The sequence below is a fragment of the Hemitrygon akajei genome, chromosome 4, assembly GCF_048418815.1.
Source record: "Hemitrygon akajei chromosome 4, sHemAka1.3, whole genome shotgun sequence".
NCBI classification, from domain to species: domain Eukaryota; kingdom Metazoa; phylum Chordata; class Chondrichthyes; order Myliobatiformes; family Dasyatidae; genus Hemitrygon; species Hemitrygon akajei.
In genome coordinates this window covers 11,517,815-11,537,411 of record NC_133127.1, presented here as the reverse complement: position 1 = coordinate 11,537,411, position 19,597 = coordinate 11,517,815, and the positions used below count along the sequence as shown (strand labels likewise).

At 41.9% G+C, this 19,597-nt stretch overlaps 1 protein-coding gene across 2 annotated transcripts in view; it reads right to left on the bottom strand.

The window, feature by feature from the left end:
* Positions 1-263: 263 nt before the first annotated feature.
* paip2b (poly(A) binding protein interacting protein 2B) overlaps positions 264-19,597 on the bottom strand; it is a 118,804-nt gene continuing 99,470 nt past the window's right edge. For both annotated transcript variants that reach the window (XM_073042082.1, XM_073042081.1), the window contains one exon: positions 264-5,968. In XM_073042082.1, coding sequence (XP_072898183.1) covers positions 5,912-5,968 — 57 coding nt within the window. In that variant the 3' untranslated portion in view covers positions 264-5,911. The remainder of the gene's footprint in view (positions 5,969-19,597) is intronic.

Sequence of the window (19,597 nt, the reverse complement as noted above, 5' to 3'; positions counted from 1 at the left end):
TCTCGCTAACAACTGTGCTACCATGGCATCCCATTTACCTAGTGACAGGTCTACTTCACAAATTTACATATCCACCTCATCTTACACTTTCTGAACCTTGAAGTGGTCTTCCAGAAGAGGGCGCAAGACCTTCTCATTTTAAAGCTGCATTGTCAAGTCATCAAGCTTGATTAATATGCTTCACGATACACTTTTTCAAATGTAGAATTCTCATAGTTTTGTCTTGATAAAATTCTCAGTTCAAGAAAAAGACCAAACAAAACTGTAAATTACAAAGTTTATTCCACACTCGTGTCAGATAATTAACAATAAACAAAGGCGATACATCCGCAAACACATTCGGATAATACCCTCGTCTCGACAAAATGCTGAGAACTCATTTTTTTTTTAATACAGAAATGGTATTAATACAGAACTGTACTGGCAACTGTGGTTTAAACAGACTTTACCGCAGGAGTGACCCAACCCATTATTTACCGGGCAGCAGCAAAAATGATACTGTGTAACTTAAAGTTATGGGCCAAGTGTCCACTGCCGACAATACACAGCAGTAATTTGAAGGCTATCTGGGGAGAAATGGACAGGGCTCAAGGTTATTTCTTGCTAAAATAGATCTTAGATAACTCCCAGTTAAATGGGCAAGGAGACTGAGTTAGAAGGTCCCACAGTTAACCACCTAAAGATTGGTTATGGAGAGGCCTTGTTAGATGCCCAAGAGCCATATGGTGTACGATCTGAATTGCACCTTAGCTTAAAGAATTAAGGTTCAATCCAGCAAATACCATTTTAATTATTATCAAAACTGATTTGTATGGGCAATAAATTGGAGGATTCTGAGCTTCAACACAAGCAAAATGAGGATTATAAGCAAACTAATCAGAATATTGCCCTGCCCCTATATGCATAGTGCTGGTGCTAGACCTTTCCAAAAAAAAAACACAGCCAATGAGCCAAGTAAATCAGACACATTATGTTCCTATGTTCAACTGAGGTTTTCTTTTACAACTTAAATATTTTGGTTTCATAAGCTTAACATACTGCTTAACAGGATACTTCACTTCCCCCTCCCTATTTTTGGCCATGATTGACTTGTAATCATTTTCATGAGAGAAAAACTTGCACTTCTTTAACGCCTTTCACAATCTCACTACTTTACAAAGTGCTAGAAAGCATTTGTTGATGTATACTTTCTGTTGTGATGTTGGAAACACATTTCCACGTGCAAGGAGGTTTTCTAAATGTGGTCCTCAAGCATTGAAACAAATGGGAAAAGAAAGCCCCCTCTACATGGGTAAAAGTACTACCCACTGACCCAGGTAAATAGCAATGTTAAAGGTTAATTTAATAATTAAGCTAACACAAAGGTAAAACGTGTCTAGGATTCTGGCACCAATGCAAATTCTCCCATAATAAAGCAATTCTTGAAATGAGAATGGTACCAAGAATCCCAGTCCTTTTACACCATCTACATTAGTGCAGCAGTAGTTTTCTTTGTATAACCCTTTATGTAAGGTGTATCTCAATGAGAAGAATTGAATTATTGCATGCATATCTCGAATGCATGGAATACTGAAGGGATGTAAAACAAAATCAGGAAACAAAACTGGTTATGTATAATCCTTGTGCGACTCAATGTTAACTCTGCCATATGTTGACCTTTCCAAAGCACAACTCACCAAGCAAATGATTATCACTAAACGTCAGCGGTAATGTACATAAGTATGCACGGAATAGCAGAAAACTATAAAATTGTTTCTCATTAAGTTGCTACAAGACTGGTTAAAAACCCAGGCAACTTGTGACATAAAATTTTAAATGCATGGATTGAAAGACAAAACTTTCTCCAAATCTCAAAAATAAAATTCAAGGCCAAGTTCAGGATAGATCAGGAATTTCTCTGAGAGTTTGTTTGTTTCTGTTTTTAAAGTATGGGCACAAATCACACAAAAGGAACAATATTAAAACTCATGGATGCAATATACCAGAGTTCCACAATTTTCAAAAAGATCAAATTGTCGCGTGGTGCAATCAGTTTTGAAACCGTGCAGGAAATACCAGACACAGAAGTAAATCTTCTTGGGCAGCACCTTAATGCTCCACAGATGCTGGGAGATTTACAGGATGTGGCAGAAAGGGAGAAACACCTGCCAGTTTTCTTAATAAACTGCCAACAAATTCAATATATTCAAAAATAACCTGGATAAAGTTAATCTGCGCAGGCATTAACAATTTTTTAACATGACTGTTGGAGAATTTTATAAACAGATCTGGACAAGATAACTGAATCCTGTTTTGTTGAAAGGTGGTACCCATGTTCCTATGTGCTCCATTTCACTCAATCTGACAGTACTCATTTTAGTTAACCAGTAAGAACTAAATTTGGGATAAATTTTGCTGAGCAGTCTTCCAATTAAAGATGTAGGGGTTGGGGGTTAGTAAGAGAAAGGATGATTCTTGCACTTTTGTTTTAAACCCAAAAGCCTATTTAACACAAGGGAGTATTAGAAATGTTACCTGCGTCCATTTCCCTCTGGATGGCATCTGAGTTAAGCAGCAGTAACTGTTCTAATCCACTGAAATTCATGCAGTAGGCAGAATTGTTACCCCTGAAAATTCATGATTGAGAATACACTGAACATATCTACAAACTGGGCAGAATTGAGCAACAAGTTTCTCTTTTAGACAGATAGCAACATTGAATAAAATAACCAGAATTGATGAGCGAAATATACAGAGTTAACGACTGAAATGAACAGCTCTGGAAAAAAAAGTAAAGAGCAACATTTAAACCAAGGTTAGCTTTAAAAAGTCAAGGTAATAACAGGGTAGATATTTCATCTGAGAGATAGTTTATGTACCCTCCTAAACACCCTGCTATATCATTCAAATTTTAATCAATTCATTCTAGAACATTGTCTGTTTTTACCAGCTATACTTAATTTGAATATGACCATTTTCATAAAAGATAGCCAACCAAATAAAAATTGACTACTAAACTGCAGTCATAAATACAGTATCCAATTAAGCTTCGCATATGAACACTTCCATCAAGACCAGACAAGGTACTGGATGGCATACTGATGACATTTCTTCCTTTGTCCAAGAATGCACAGTGAGGTAGTAACACATCTACTGCAGAGATGTATTAATTTGGCAATCACCAATATCAAACTCAGGGCCTCCGGTCCCTGCCATCATTCATGGGAACACCAATGAGACCAAAACCCAACCTTTACATCAATGACGTGGCTGCCATTGTCCAGATTGTTAGGATTGAAGTGTGTTTTCCAGAATAAAGGTACTAAAAATGTTTTGAGTGCTCAAATGAGTTTCTGGTGAAAATAAATGTGACTATTATTCTGCAATAAATGCTAACTGGTAATTGGCCACAAGTTTCAGGAACAGAATTTCACACTAATCTGGAGCAGTGGTGGGTGTTGCTTATATGAGTTGTGTTGCAGCTACATGATGAGCAGGAAGTGCCAAATACTGGAGGGGGATGAAAGTTTTTCCAAGCACTGATCTAATATAAACATTAAAGAACAAGTCTAGCATGGTAGGACAGCAAGGGGTAAACATTTACTGTATCATGTCAAAATAGGAACACAAATATTATTTCCTTCTTAAAGGGCTAATAACTGGTTTTCAAAATGAACCATCCACCCAGTTTATAAAAATAAAACATTTCAGCATGGGCTTTGATGAACAGAAGACATTGATGTTAAAGATCGCACTGAAGCGCTCGTTAATATGGGAATTAAGGAGTTAAAATGGATTAAGTTACAACCTGATATACTGCATAACAAAATCTTTAAAAATAAATCCTTATTTATTAAAGCGCTGTGGTGAAGTTCTACCATTGCTGAGTGGGTGGTGCTGGAGAGTAAATAGAAGACTGGCATGCAGTCAATTATTGATTGCCAAAGCATTTCTTGTAGTAATTGCACCTTAGATATCAGTTTCTCTCAGCACATTGTAGGAAAAAAACTGATAAAGCCCTTGGTAATAGTTGTGGTAAGAAATTGGTGCATTAAATCACAGTGAAAGTGTTTCAAAATGGGAAAACTACAATTATATTATTAGGAATAATATAAACCAACATGAGGCTTTGAAAGAAATACTTGAAACTAAGGAAAAGAGTTAGCAAAAGTGAAGTCAGAGCCACTGAAGAACCTCTGCCCATTTCGTATAAGACTGCAATACCCCTGAACCAAATTTCAGAGAAAGTCAATACTGAAACACCAAGGTTGTCTAATGCTCTATGAATTATATTGGACTGGATTAACATGGAACTTTCACAAAGAAAAATGCACACCACAAAAGGCTTTCAAATTGTAAACTGTACCTGCATTGCAACCCCCCCCCCCCACCACCGCATCATAACTGAATTTGCACCTGAAGGAACATCAAGGCATTTGAATGAATTTAATAAATAAAGTAAGTTTCTAAATGTAAGCTACATGACATTCCCTTCCACTAAAACACAATGTGTAACAAAAATACTGGCATCTCTATTTCAATCACAGTACCTGCAAACCACCTTTATACTGCAAGTCCAGAACCAACACATCTCCTTGACAAATGAAGAAATTCATGATCTTTTTAAAAATCGCATTCAACCCTTAAACTTCCTAATGTCTCACTGATAAAAGCTGAAAAGTGGCTGAGTACCTTATTATTTTAAATAAAAATCTATTTTCCAGTATATTTTTCTTTAGCACTCACTTGCATTAAGACCAAAAGAGGAAAAGACATCCAACTCTTGAAATGAGCACTAACATCTTCCCACAGATGAACAGTGCAAAAGGAAAAAAAAAGAGCGAAAACAAGAGAACAAGCGTGAGAGAGCAAAACACATGAGAGAGAATAAGAAAGAGTACAACAGTGGTGAAATGTTCACCATCAAGGCAAGCACAAGCAATGACCTTTTGGTAAAAACTGAAATTAATTGATTCACCATGTTAGGTGCTTTCTGGTTAAAAATGCTCTTCGATGAGCATCTGTGCACGTTTTACTGTGAGTAACCTGACTCCCACTCATTATACAACCCAATTCATTTTCCCATCAGTGAAGGATTTCCTCACAACCCCCACTCCAGACAAACAACATCCCCTTTTAAAGCCTGTTGGGCTGCACTTTTAAAAAAAAACAAAAAGAGATGCAAAGTTTCTAAACAAAGTATCACAATATGCATTGCAACACATTTAGCCTCCAGAGCATTCATTCCCTTTACTGCTAGTGTTATGTTAGGATCATCTTGTAGATAATAAAACTACCTACCTGAAATGGTAGTGGTAATACTGTTATATTTATTTGTAACCAACCCCCCATCCCACCTTTATAAGGCTCTTGTAATTTGGAAAAGGACATTTATAATTAGGCAGTAAAAGAGCCAAAGCAGTGCATATTGGGTTCCAGCAGATTGTAATTTTATAATTCTTATAGAATCTTTTTTTTTTTGGCAAAGTGCTTTTGTTGTTTCGCTTACACCAATTCTTGTTTATTTAGAAAAGGGGGGCTGTTACTTTAAACCCATCTTTCAAGACATGCACAAGGTCCCTAAACTTAAGAAGTTTTGTGGTAATTCATCATTTTCAACCACCAAACCACGAGACCAGTTGTTTTAAGTAGCAGACCCACTGTGATGCGTGGCAAATGGAATACTGCACACTAGCCGAACCCTTGTACATACCAGAAATTGTGAAAGGAACAAGTTATTTCTGCAATGAAGCTTAAAAAAAGAGCATTCAATCTAAACAAGTTTCGGCATAGGGAAAGGGAGAGGGTGGGTAATCCAATAGCATCTATAACCAATTGGCCATCCTAAAAAGTGACTCGCTTCACAGTGTTCAGAAATTGTATTTTTTTTTGCTTCCTCCAGTAGAGGGCAGCCTACAAGACTCTCAAATTTTCAGTACTTCACTCCAGGAACAAATTCCTTGGCGTCCGGATTCAGAGTACTTTTACTCTAGAGGGAAGAGAGAGGAAACAATTAGATTTATTTGGGTTAGACAGATACAAACTCATTTTTAAAAAATAAAACTGCTAAATAGCTGACAATAACATCCTAAGTGGGAAGAAAGTGTTCTTGATTTAAGGTCATATAGCCCTTAATGGCGACCAAGATTCCCATTTAATCTAGTCTTAATTGGCCCATATCCTCTAAGGCTTAGAGCTGAAGCTTTTCCCTTCCATGTACACGTTGAAGTGTCTTTTAACCCAATGGCATAGACGTATCGAAATTAAAACCAAAATCAGACTGAATCTCTGAGGGATATACTGCCAGATTGATTCCTAGATGAGGCGATTGTCATACATGTCAAGTAGGATTGTTCTCCCCTAACTAGAGAGTTTAGAATAACGAGAGAAAATTTCATTGAAACATACAGGATTGTATGCTGAGGAATTGTTCTACAACTAAAGGATACACAAGGATAAGACCCCATAATAAAAATTAGAACCAGAATGAGAAGTTTCTTTATGCAGCCGGTTGCAAACTTACGGAATTATCTACTTCAGGGGGTTTGTGGATACTCAGTCACTGAGTACAATTCAAGTTAAAACCAATACATTTTCAGATCACAACCTGGTACTCCAGCTGCAGTGCTTCCGACAAAAAAGCCTTGCAGAGGGTGGTTGGGGGAGCAGAGAAGGTTATTGCCGTCTCCCTACCTTCTGTCCAAGACCTCTTTCAGAGTCGATACCTCCAGAAGACACGGTACATCATCAAAGACCCCTCATACCCTCTCCATAAACTGTTTGTTCTTCTGCCATCAGGCAAACGTTACAGGAGCATCAAAACTAAAACCACAAGGCTACTAAACAGCTTCCTCCCACAGGCAGTCAGACTGCTAAATAGCCGCTCTACCTGACTCTGCTTTGGACACTTTTAACTTGCACTGGACACTTATAACTTGTTTTTAACTGACATGTGGTTGTTGTGTTTTACTATTTATTGTTATGTTTATTATTTAGTGTTGCATTTGTTATGTTGTGATTGCACTGCTCCTGGGAAACGCTGTCTCATTCTGCCCTGCAGAGCTGATGTACGGTTAGAATGACAATAAAGTTTTTGAATCCTGAAAATCTTGAATCTTGAAGATAACAGATTAAGAAATTATTGAAGTTAGGGTGGATTACTGGGTTTGGGGAGGAAAGACAGAAGAATATGGAACTGAAGTACAGGTTCAGCCAAGAGAGCAGTCATTGGCTGAATCAAAGGTGGTGATGTATCAGCATATAGGAGGAAGATTGAAAATTTAATTGGGTGATGCCAACATACTCACAACTCAATGTCAGAGATCAAGGAGCTGATTATTGACTTCAGGAGGAAGAAACTAGAGGTCCATGAGCCAGTCCCTATTAGGGAATCAAGGGTGGAGAGGGTGAACAACTTTAAATTCCTTCAATTCAGAAGATCTGTACTGAGACCAGAACACAAGTGCCAATGATAAAGAAAGCATGGCAGTGACTCTACTTTCTTCAGTTTGCGGAGATTCAGCATGACATCTAAAACTTTGACAAACTTCTATAGATATGTGGTGGAGAGTATATTGACCTGCTGTACCACAATCTGGCATGGAAGCACTATTGCCTTTGAATGGAAAAAAGTAGGGGATATGGCCAAGTGCAGCACGGGTAAAGTCTTCCCCAGCATTGAGCACATCTGCATGGAGCCATCATCAGGGTCTCCACCACCCAGGTCATACTCTCTTCTCACTGCTGCCATCTGGAAGCATCAAGACCCACACCACGGTTCAGGAATGGTCATTACCCCTCAACCATTAAGCTCTTGAACCAGAGGGGATAACTTCACTCAACTTAACTCGAACCAACAATGAACCGTTCCCACAGCGCACAAACTCACTTTCAAGGACTTTACATCTCATGTTCTCGATATTTATTGCTTATTTATTATTTGCACATTTTGTTGTCTTTACATATTGTTTGTCTGGCCCGTTGGGGGGGCAGTCTTTCATTGAATCTATTGTGCTTCTTGTAGTTACTGTGAATGCCCACAAGAAAATTAATCTTAAGAGTTATGAATGGTAACATACAAATACTTTGATAATAAAATAACCTGGAATACTTTTGAATGGTAGAGCTCACACAGGGGGATTATTGCTGCCTCTATTTCTCTTATTAGTTTCTCCAACCAAAAGAAACAGCCTCTAGATTTCTACCTAATTACATTATTGAAATTATTTTAAGCATCTCAATTAGATTATTTAAACTTCAGTTATTACGTATTACAATGTACTGCTGCCAATAAACAACAAATTTCATGATAAATACTAGCGATATTAAATCTGATTCATATTTCAGCACATCAAAAATGCTGGCCACATGAAACAATACATGTTTGCATCCTATCAAATGGAAACAAGCTCTCAGTCTACCAATTAGCAAGACAGTACCCATTTTACGATTAACAGATAAAAAGAAAAAGGGTAATGTTGTTAATAAGAGACAACATTAGTACAATAGTGGGACAAGTTCTAGGCTAAGCAGATTTTAATGTAAGAATTGAAGGTAGCTTTGGGTAAACTATGCAGCAAGGAGTACAAACTTTGATACAAGTGGTTTATAGACAAATAGCATATATGAGGGACATGTGCAAGGAAATTCGAGGTGCATGCAACAGGGATATTACAATCATGGGGGACTGCTATATACATATATAGGGAATTAAATCAGCAGTAAATGCCCTACAAGACATCTTGAAATGTGAAATACCCTTAGAGAGTAAGACCATATATTTTGGATATATACCTCAAGAATGGTTGAAAAGAGATAAATATTTAATGAATATACTGTTGGTGGCTGGTAAAAAGACTCTTACTAGGAAATGGTTATCACAGGACAGCCCAACTTTAAATACATGGATGGAAATTACAATGGACATTTACAAAATGGAGAAGATAACAGCATCTGTTAGTAATAAGCTGGAACAATTTGATTCATACTGGGAAAAATGGTTTAACTACATAATGCCTCATAGGCCTGATTTTATTCTCACAAATCAATGAATCTGTTGTAAGAAAAAAAATCACTCCCTACTTATACATAGTTCTTTCCTTTTGCTTGTTTTTTCTTTCCACTCTTTTCTATAAGTGTATACCTCAGATAAATACTTTGTGGAGATTTGTGATATATATGATTATATGATATATAATTACAATGTCTGAAATACATCTTATGGAAATGTTTGTTTGATGATGAACTTCAATAAAAAAATACCAAAAAAAATTAGCAATAAATCAGCATGCCTTCAGTTGCTTTTTAGTTGCTTTCTGTTGGTTTTTAAGAGAATGGCTTGTCATATGAAGAGCGTCTGATGGTACTGGTCCTGTACTCCTTAGAATTAAGAATAATGAGGAGTGATCTCATTGCAACCTACCAAATGATGTAAGGCCTTGATAGAGTGGATGTGGAGAGGATAAGACCAAAAAGAGGTGAAAGTTGTTATTGGACTACTGGAAAACGATACTGGAGAGGTAGTAATGTGGGACAGGGAAATGGCAGGCAAACTGAATGAGTATTATACATCAGTCTTCACTGTGGAAGACACCAGCACCATGTTGGAAGTTCCAGAGTGTCAGGGGTCAGAAGTGGATAAAGTTGCCATTACTAGGGAGAAAGTTCTTAGAAACTGAAAGGTCTGATGGTAGATAAATCACCAGGATCAGATGGTGATCACACCCCAGGGATCTGAAAGAAGTGGCTGAAGAGATTGTTGAGGCATTAGTAATGATCTTTCAAGAATCACTAGATTCTGAAATCGTTCCAAAAGACTGGATAATTGCAAATATCACTCCACTCTTCAAGGAAGTGAGGGAGAAGAAAGAAAACTATAGGCTAGTTAGCCTGAGCTCAGTGGCTGGTAAGATATTGGAGTTGATTATTAAGGATGAGGTCTCAGGGTACTTGGAGACACATAATAAAAAAGGCCTTATTCAGCATGGTTTCCTCAAAGGAAAACCTTGCTTGACAAATCTGTTGGAATTCTTTGAAGAAATAACAAACAGGACAGACAAAGGAGAATCGCTTGACATTGTGTACTTGGATTTTCAGAAGGCTTTTGACAAGATGCCACAGATGAGGCTGCTTAACAAGCTATAAGCCCATGGTATTACAGGAAAGATACCAGCATAGATAAAGCAGTGGCTGAATGGCAGGAGGCAAAGAAGTGGCAGATGGAATACAGGCAAATGCGATGTTAGCATTCACTTCCAGAGGACTAGAATATAAAAGCAAGGATCTTACGTTGATACTTTATAAAGCATTGGTGAAGCCACACTTGTACTGTGAGTAGTTTTGGGCCCTTTATCTTAGAAATATTGACACTGGAGAGGGTTCAAGTGGTTCACAAAAATGATTTCAGGATTCAAGCTTTTGATAGCTCTGCCCTGTATTGACAAGAATTCAAAGAATGAGGGTGACCTAATTGAAACCTATCAAATGTTAAAAGGTCTTGGTTGAATAGGTGTGGAGAGGATGTTTCCTATGTTGGAAGAGTCTAGGACCAGAGGACACAGCCTCAGAATAGAGGGTTGTTCTTTTTGATTGGAGATAAAGAGGAATTTCTTTAACCAGGGAGTGGTGAATCTGTGGCATTTGTTGCCAAAGGTAGTTGTGGAAGCCAAGTCTTAACGAATATCTAAGGCAGAGGTTGATAAATTCTTGATCAGCGCAAGGCATGAAGGGATAAGAGGAGAAACAGAGGATTGGGGCTGAGAGGGATAACAGATCAGTCATGATGAAATGATGGAGCAGACTCAATGGGCCATATGACCTAACTCTGCTCCTGTATCTTATGGTCCAATTATGTTTTTACCATATACCCTTTGGCATGTACATCAAGAAGTGCCGATTGCCAATCAGCTTTGACAGTCTAGTACATCATGACGTTGAAGGTCTGTGAACACAGTGAGTTCCAGCTGCCAGGGTCGTCTATTGTCAGTTACGGACATCTTTTCAGGGTGATGCTTCCTGTGTGGCTAAAGTGAGTGTGCTGCCAGTGTCACCTGTTGATTATAAGGCAGAGAGTGATGGGTTCACACTAGATGCTGCTGATGACAGCAGGAATTGAACTTGTAGGATACAACATATGACACTCTGCTTCAGTGGACAATGCTACATGTGGGACTTTGTTTTAGATAAAGTTGTTAGATCCCTGCTCAGCATAGATTTCCTGTGCACCAAAGAATTGTCAGTAGACCTTAAGAACTGCCAGCTTCTGGATGAAAGGTCTTTGAGTCATTACCCTGTACCCCCAGTATGCTTCCCATAATGGCTCTGTGAATTCACTTGCTTGCTGGGCGCTAAACTGCAACTCCTCGCATTCATCTACGAAAACAGCTTAATTTCTACCTTTGATGAGCCTTTCAGGGTGGATGGGGCTCTGTTGAAAACCCTGACCTTGAGTTACCCTCAGACTTTGGTTCTCTGCAGTGGTGTGACCCACCCCCGGGTGCTTTTTGATATCCCAAGGACATGGCCCAGAAGACAAGCGCGCTTTAGGGGTTCCGAGGTTTCGTGGCCCTATGGACAGGCTGATTCTAAGCCCGTGCCATCGACTGAAGCGTTGTTGAAGAGAACGGAATATTGGGAACAGCGGGTCAGAAGCTGTGTACTTGGCGAATCGCATGCTCTCTCTCTTGGTGGGGGAAGAGATTCCTGCCAATTCTTGGGTCACAAAACAGCAAGTTGTTTTGTTACGTCTCCTCTCTTGCTGTGAAAGGGGAACTTCTTTTTCCCTTTATTAGGGGGAGAGAGAGCCTGTGGCAGTAGAATTTTTGTTGTACAGTCATCCCTCGGTATCCGTGGGGATTGGTTCCAGGACCCCCCGTGGGTGCTCAAGTCCCTTATATAAAATGGTGTAGCTTTTGCATATAACCTAAGCACATCCTCCCGTATACCTTAAATCATCTCTAGATTACTTAAAATACCTAATACAATGTAAATACTAAGTAAATAGTTGTTATACTGTATTGTTTCGGGAATAATGACAAGAAAAAAAGTCTGTACATGTTCAGTACAGACGCAATCATTGTAGCTATTCAGAGAACGCTGATGCTGCCTCGGCATCAACTGATGCTGATCCTCCTGTGATCTTGAGGCTGTAGCGCTTTACATAGCTAGCCAGCCATCCCTTACTGCCTTAAAACTCCTTCCTTTCGCTCACAACAGATGTAGTGAAAGAACGAGATGCTCAAACGAGTCCCGGAGAGAGACTGAGGATCTGTGAAATGGCGGGAGGCTACAGCAGGGTACGCCTACACATCACTTCATTCGCATGGATTCAGCGCACAGCAAATTCAAGTTTTGCTTTTTGGAACTTTCTGGAATTTTTTTTGAGTATTTTCGAACCGTGGTTGGTTGACAGATACGGAGGGCCAACTGTACTGCAGATCATGGTCTTTATTGGGGGCTTTGCTTTTGCATACCTGGTATGTTGAGGGTGCTGATGCTTTTTGCGGAAGTGAGTGGGGGTGGGGAAAAGTTGTTGCTTTGTTGCTGTTTCTGCATGGCGGGGGGAACAGGAGGGCTTTTGGGTTCTAACGTTTGAACTATCACTCACTCTTCAGGGAGCTCTTCTGTTTTTGAGGATGTTAGTGAAGAAAAAGAATTTCAAGATGTATATTGTATACATTTCTCTGATATTAAATGGAACTAATGAACTTCTGAGTCCCCAAACCTCATCAAGCCCATATTTTCCACCACTGTCACAAAGCATGGGGTCAAGCAACACATTTCTATACTGGCTCACTGGTCCACAACCATGCGCTTAGTCTGGACTCAGAAAAGCAGGCCAGCATGAAGGCAGTTTGCTAACATGGAAATGCTTGACATTGTATGCAGTCAAATAGCCCTTGGGCTTCACCCTTCCACATGGTTCCTAAGCCTGATGGTCATTGCCATGGATGCTCCGATTACCACTACCTCAACAAGGCCACCACCAGATTGTTACCCAGTCCCACATATTCAAGAGTTTTTGGCATGTTTAGCCAGAAAGATGATTTTTTTCTAAAGTGGATTTAATCAGTGGCTACCATTAGACGCCTGTACGTGCTGAGGTCATTCCAAAACCGCTGTTATAACCCCATTTGGCCTATTTGAGTTTCTGCATGTACTGTTTGTACTGAAAAATACAGCACAGTGACTAATGGACTCTATGTTAAAAGACACCTGGATGATATACTTGTTGCCAACGCATCCAAAAATGAACACATCTCATCTCTGCAAACTTAAGCCCAAATGGGCTGATTATGAATGCTGCAAAATACCAGTTTGGGTGTCTACTATTGACTTTCTCAGCCACTGCATATCCACAGAAGTGCGTCAACCATGCCACTACCATGGACTTTTCACTGTCCTGCATTACAAGAGTTTTGAGGTATGGTGAACTTCTATCATCATTTCATTTCATGAACTGAACTTATGTTCCCCTTCAATAGCGCTCTTAAAGGCACTTCCCCAAATTGTGTGCTTGAGTGGTCAGCAGACATGACTAGTACATTTGACACCACCACATGAGCTCTTCTGAACATGACCCTACTGGTGTATCCACTCCCCAGTGCACCTATAATCACCACTACTGGCACCTCACACTATGCTGTGGGTGCTGTGCATGAACAGTTGGTTGGAGGCATGTGGCAGCTGCTCAACTTCAGCCAGCTGCCTGCCTACCTTCACCTCCTCCCCCACCCCCCAAGAGGAAGTACAGCACGTTTAACGTCGAGCTTCTCATCTCCATCTGGCCATCTGCAATTTTTGTTTTCCACTGGAAGGCCAGCATTTCATGGTGTTGGTTGACCACAAACCACTTGTGCAGGCGATGGCCAAAGTGTTTCACACTTTGTAAGGCAGCAGTGGCACCTGGCCTACATTTCAGAATTCATGACTGGCATATAGCACATCGAAAGGAAAAATAATGCTGTGGCTGACTGCCTCTCAAGTCCTGTCATTGATGCCATACACATGGTAGCGTGGCAGCTGACCAAGCTACTGACTCAGAGGTCCAGGCTTACAGGACAGCATCACGGGCCTGCAGTTGGCTAATGACAAGTTTAGGGATGCAGGAGTTGCCCTCCTGTGCGATGTCTCAACTGGTCACCCCTGCCCATAGTGCCTGCAACTAGAGGCATACTGTTGTTATCTCCTTCAAGACCTCTCGCATCCGTGCAGGAAGGTTTCAAAGAAACTGGTTGCTTTAAGGTTTGTGTGGCATGTTCTTAGGAAGGACATGCATGACTAGAATGCAGCCTGTGTTGTGTGTCAGCAGGCAAAAAAAATCAATAATCATGTTTGGACATCATTAACACCTTTTGAAGTTCCTGAGTGACAGTTCGACCCCATCAATGTGGACCTGGTTAGTCCTCTGACACCCCCTCCTGCGGTTTCACGCATTTCCTTACCATAGTGGACCAGAGGTTGTCCCTCTCGCGTCAGGGACACCTGCGGAGATGGCTTGGGCATTCATCAATACCTGGGTTGCTCAGTTCAGCACCCCATCTGACTGTTCTCACTAATTCACATCAAACTTCTGGCTGCAGTGGCCCAAAACCTCAGTTTAAAATTGCATCACACTGCAGCATATCACCCACAATCCAATGGCTGGCGGGAGCAGTTCCACCATTCCTTAATGGCTGCTCTGAGGGACTCCCATGATGTGTTTTGGCACGATCATCTCTTGGAGATCCTGCTGGGGCTCAGAATGGCTCCAAAATAGGATCTGCAGGCCTCTGCAGCCGAGTTTGCTTATAGGCAGCTGCTAAGGGTGCCGGGTCATTTGATTCCTGACTTCACCACCACCTGCTTGGTGTCTCAGCAGCATTCCATCCACCTCACTAAACTCAATTCATTTATACTATTCCAACCTCCCATCATGGTGAACAGCACACTTGGATTCCAGTTGACTGACCTACATTCTACCTTGTTTGCTTTTGTCCACCATGATACAGTATTTCTGTCAATTGCCTTAAACTGGCTCAGTAAGACCTGGATGGTTCCACTACCATACCCCCCTGCATCACATGACCATGAGTGTCAGCACACCCTTGGACAAGCCAGAGGCACCTGCTGTTACTCCAACCAGTGCATATACAGACCAAATCAGAGGTGGCTCATATGAGCTCCAGACAGACTTGCCGTGCTGATTTGCCTGTTTTGTGAATTCTTGGTGTTGTGGGGGGCACGTAGGGTAATGTAAAGGCTGACAGATGACACTTATTGTTCATAATAGAAATTGTTCTACATCATTCACAAACACTGTCATTGAGTTGCTGCATTCACTTTAAAAGACAGTGTCTGACTGTTGACGTCAGTGGAAGGCTTTTAGTTCGTTCGTAATGGAGGTTAAGGACTGCGGCTTCTGTTGAGCACCTAAAACGACTCTCATATATTTTATTCACAAAATCCTACGCTACCATCCAGGAGGTGGTATAGGAGCCTGAAAAGATGTTTACCCCTCCTCTGCCAACTGATAATGTAATTATCCATGATTTCATTATCCTTTTTTAATCTATTTATTTTTGTAATTTAGAGATTGTTATGCCTTATGTCAAATGTAAAGAGTTTTAATGTAAAGGGCAGAACTCTTAACAGTGTCATGAGCAGAGGGATCTTGGAGTCCAAATCCAGACCTCCCTAAAAGTGCCTACACACATTGATAAGGTAGTTAAAAAGACATATGGCATGCCTGTCTTTATTAGTTGAGGCACTAAGTTCAAAAGTTAGTAAGTTATGTTGCAGCTTTATAAAACTCTAGTTAGGCCACATATATAATTGTATTGCATACAGTTTGGGTCGCCCAATTATAGGAAGAATGATGAAGCTTTGCAGAGGGTGCAGAAGAGGATTACCAGGATGCTGCCTGGATGAAAGGTCATGTGCTATAATGAGATTGGACTAATTTGGTTTGTTTCTCTGGAGTACCAGAGGCTGAGGGGAGATCTGATAGAGGTTTATATGATTACCAGAGATAGAGACCACAAGATACAGGACCAGAATTAGGCCACTTGACCCATTGAGTCTGCTCTGCCATTTCATCATGGCTGATTTATTTTTCCTTTCAGCTCCAATCTCCTGCCTTCCCCAAGAATTTATCAACCTCTGCATCCACAGGTGCCTGTGGCAATGAATTCCACAGATTCAGTACTCTCTTACTAAAGAAATTCCTCTTCATCTCTGTTCTAAAAGAATGTCCCTCCATTGAGGTTGTGTCCTTTGGTCCTAGGCACACCCACCAGAGAAACATCCCATCCACATCCACTATCAAGGCCTTTCACCATTCGATAGGTTTCAATTAGATCACCTCTCACTCTTCTGAATTCCAGTGAATACAAAGTCAAGTCACTTTTATTGTCATTTCCACTATAACTGCTGTTCAGCTGTTCATAACTGCTGTACAGTACATAGTAAAAATGAGACAACGTTTTTCAGGACCATGGTGTTACATGACACAGTATGAAAACTAGACTGAACTACGTAACAAAACACGGAGAAAGCTACACTAGACTATAGACCTACACAGGACTGCGTAAAGTGTACAAAAACAGTGCAGGCATTACAATATATAATAAACAGGACAATAGGGCAAGGTGTCAGGCCAGGCTCTGGGTAGAGGAGACTGATAGCTTGGGGGGAAAAACTGTTACAGAGTCTGGTCGTGAGAGCCCGAATGCTTTGGAGCCTTTCCCAGACGGCAGGAGGGAGAAGAGATTGTATGAGGGTTGCACAGGGTCCTTCATAATGCTGTTTCATTTGCAGATGCAGCGTGTAGTGTAAATGTCTGTGATGGCGGGAAGAGAGACCCCAATGATCTTCTCAGCTGACCTCACTATCCGCTGCAGGGTCTTGCAATCCGAGATGGTGCAATTTCCGAACCAGGCAGTGATGCAGCTGCTCAGGATGCTCTCAATACAACCCCTGTAGAATGTGATGAGGATGGGGGGCAGGAGATGGACTTTCCTCAGCCTTTGCAGGAAGTAGAGACGCTGCTGGGCTTTCTTTGCTATGGAGCTGGTATTGAGAGACAGGTGAGATTCTCCCCCAGGTGAACACCAAGAAATTTGGTGCTCTTAATGATCTCTACTGAGGAGCCGTCGATCTTCAGTGGGGAGTGGTCACTCCGTGCCCTCCTGAAGTCAACAACCATCTCTTTAGTTTTGTTCACATTAAGAGACAGGTTGTTGGCTCTGCACCAGTCTGTTAGCTGCTGCACCTCCACTCTGTAAGCTGACTCGTCGTTCTTGCTGATGAGACCCACCATGGTTGTGTCATCGGCGAACTTGATGATGTGGTTCGAGCTGTGTGTTGCAGCACAGTCGTGGGTCAGCAGAGTGAACAGCAGTCGACTGAGCACACAGCCGTGGGGGGCCCCCGTGCTCAGTGTGATGGTGTTGGAGATGCTGCTCCCGATCCTGACTGACTGAGGTCTCCCAGTCAGGAAATCTAGAATCCACTTGCAGAGGGAGGTGTTCAGGCCCAGTAGGCTCAGCTTTCCAATCAGTTTCTGAGGGATGATTGTGTTGAATGCTGAACTGAAGTCTATGAACAGAATCTGAACGTGTGTCTTTTTTGTCCAGGTGGGTTAGGGCCAGGTGGAGGGTGGTGGCAATGGCGTCATCTGTTGAGCAGTTGGGACGGTACGCAAACTGCAGGGGGTCCAGTGAGGGTGGCAGCAGGGTGTTGATATGCATTATGATGAGCCTCTTGAAGCACTTCATGATGATGGATGTGAGTGCAACGGGACAGTAGTCATTTAGGCAACACACTGAGGACTTCTTCGGCACGGGGACAATGGTGGCGGCCTTGAAGCACGTTGGAATGGTGGCGCTGCTCAGGGAAATGTTGAAGATGTCAGTGAGAACATCTGCTAGCTGGTCTGCACATCCTCTGAGCACTCTAGCAGGGATGTTGCCTGGTCTAGCAGCCTTCCGTGGGTTGACCCTGCACAGGGTTCTTCTCACATCGGCCACGGTGAGACACAGCACCTGGTCATTTGTAGGAGGGGTGGACTTCCTCGCTGCCACGTCATTTTCCACCTCAAACCGGGTGTAGAAGTTATTCAGCACATCTGGGAGGGAGGCATCACCTGCACAGTCAGGTGATGTTGTCCTATAGTTGGTAATGTCCTGGATGCCCTTCCACATGTGCCGCGTGTTGTCACCGCTGTCCTGGAAGTGGCTGTGGATTCGCTGGGCATATGCACGCTTTGCCCCTCTGATGGCTCGGGACAGCTTGGCCCTTGCTGTTGTTAGAGCTGCCTTGTCGCCTGCTCTGAAGGCGGAGTCGCGGGTCCTCAGCAGCGCACGCACCTCCGCGGTCATCCATGGCTTCTGGTTGGCGCGTATAGTGATGGTCTTGGACAGAGTAACATCATCAATGCACTTGCTGATGTAGCTGGTCACTGATGCTGTGTACTCCTCTAACTTGGTAAAGTCGCCATCGGTTGCAGCCTCCCTGAACATGTGCCAGTCAGTGTGCTCAAAGCAGTCTTGAAGAGCAGAGATGGCTCCTGCTGGCCAGGTTTTCACCTGCTTCAGAACTGGTCTGCAGCGCCTGACGAGCGGTCTGTATGCTGGGATTAACATAACAGAGATGTGGTCTGAGTAACTGAGGTGGGGGTGGGGCTCTGCCCGGTACGCGTCAGGGATGTTTGTGTAAACCATGTTCTCTCCCCCCTCGTTGCAAAGTCCACATACTGATGGAATTTGGGGAGCACTGACTTAAGGTTCGCGTGGTTAAAATCACCAGCGACAATAAACAGTCCATCAGGGTGTGCGTCCTGCAGTTCGCTAATAGCCCCGTACAGTTCACAGAGCGCCTCCTTAGCATTAACGCTGGGGGGAATGTAGACACCGAATATAAGAACAGAGGTGAATTCCCGTGGCAAATAAAATGGTCTGCATCTAACAGCCACAAACTCCACTAGCAATGGGCAATACAGGCCCAGAGCTATCAAACACTCTTCATGTGACAAGCTGTTTAATACTGGAGTCATTTTCGTGAACCTCCTTTGAACCCTCTTCAGTTTCAGCATATTCTTTCTAAGATAAGGGGCCCAAAACTGCTCACAATACTCTGTGCGGCCTCACCAGTGCTTTATAAAGTCTCAACATTACATCCTTGCTTTTATATTTTAGCCCTCTTGAAATGAATGCTAACATCACATTTGCCTTCCTCACCAGACTTAAACCTGCAAATTAACCTTTAGGGAATTTTGCACAAGGACCCCCAAATCCCTTTGCACCTCAGATTTTTGTATCTTTTCTAGATAGAATAGACAGATAGCATCTTTTTCCTTGGGTTGAAATGTCTAATACAAGAGGGCATGCATTTAAGGCAGGGGTGTCAAACTCATTTTAGGTTACGGGCCGGATTGAGCAAAATGCAGCTTCATGCGGGCTGGATCAGTCGGACGCGTGCGAACGCAGCTTTCGTTGCCTCCGTTTTTTCAGCCTGCTCTCATGTGTCTTAGTCTCTGCTATAACTACAAAGTGTTTCACTTTACAAATTCCGTTTCTTATGAAGAAGACTGCCGAGCAAGACTGCCGAATAAACACTAAAACCCCTGAAAACCTGGTACCTG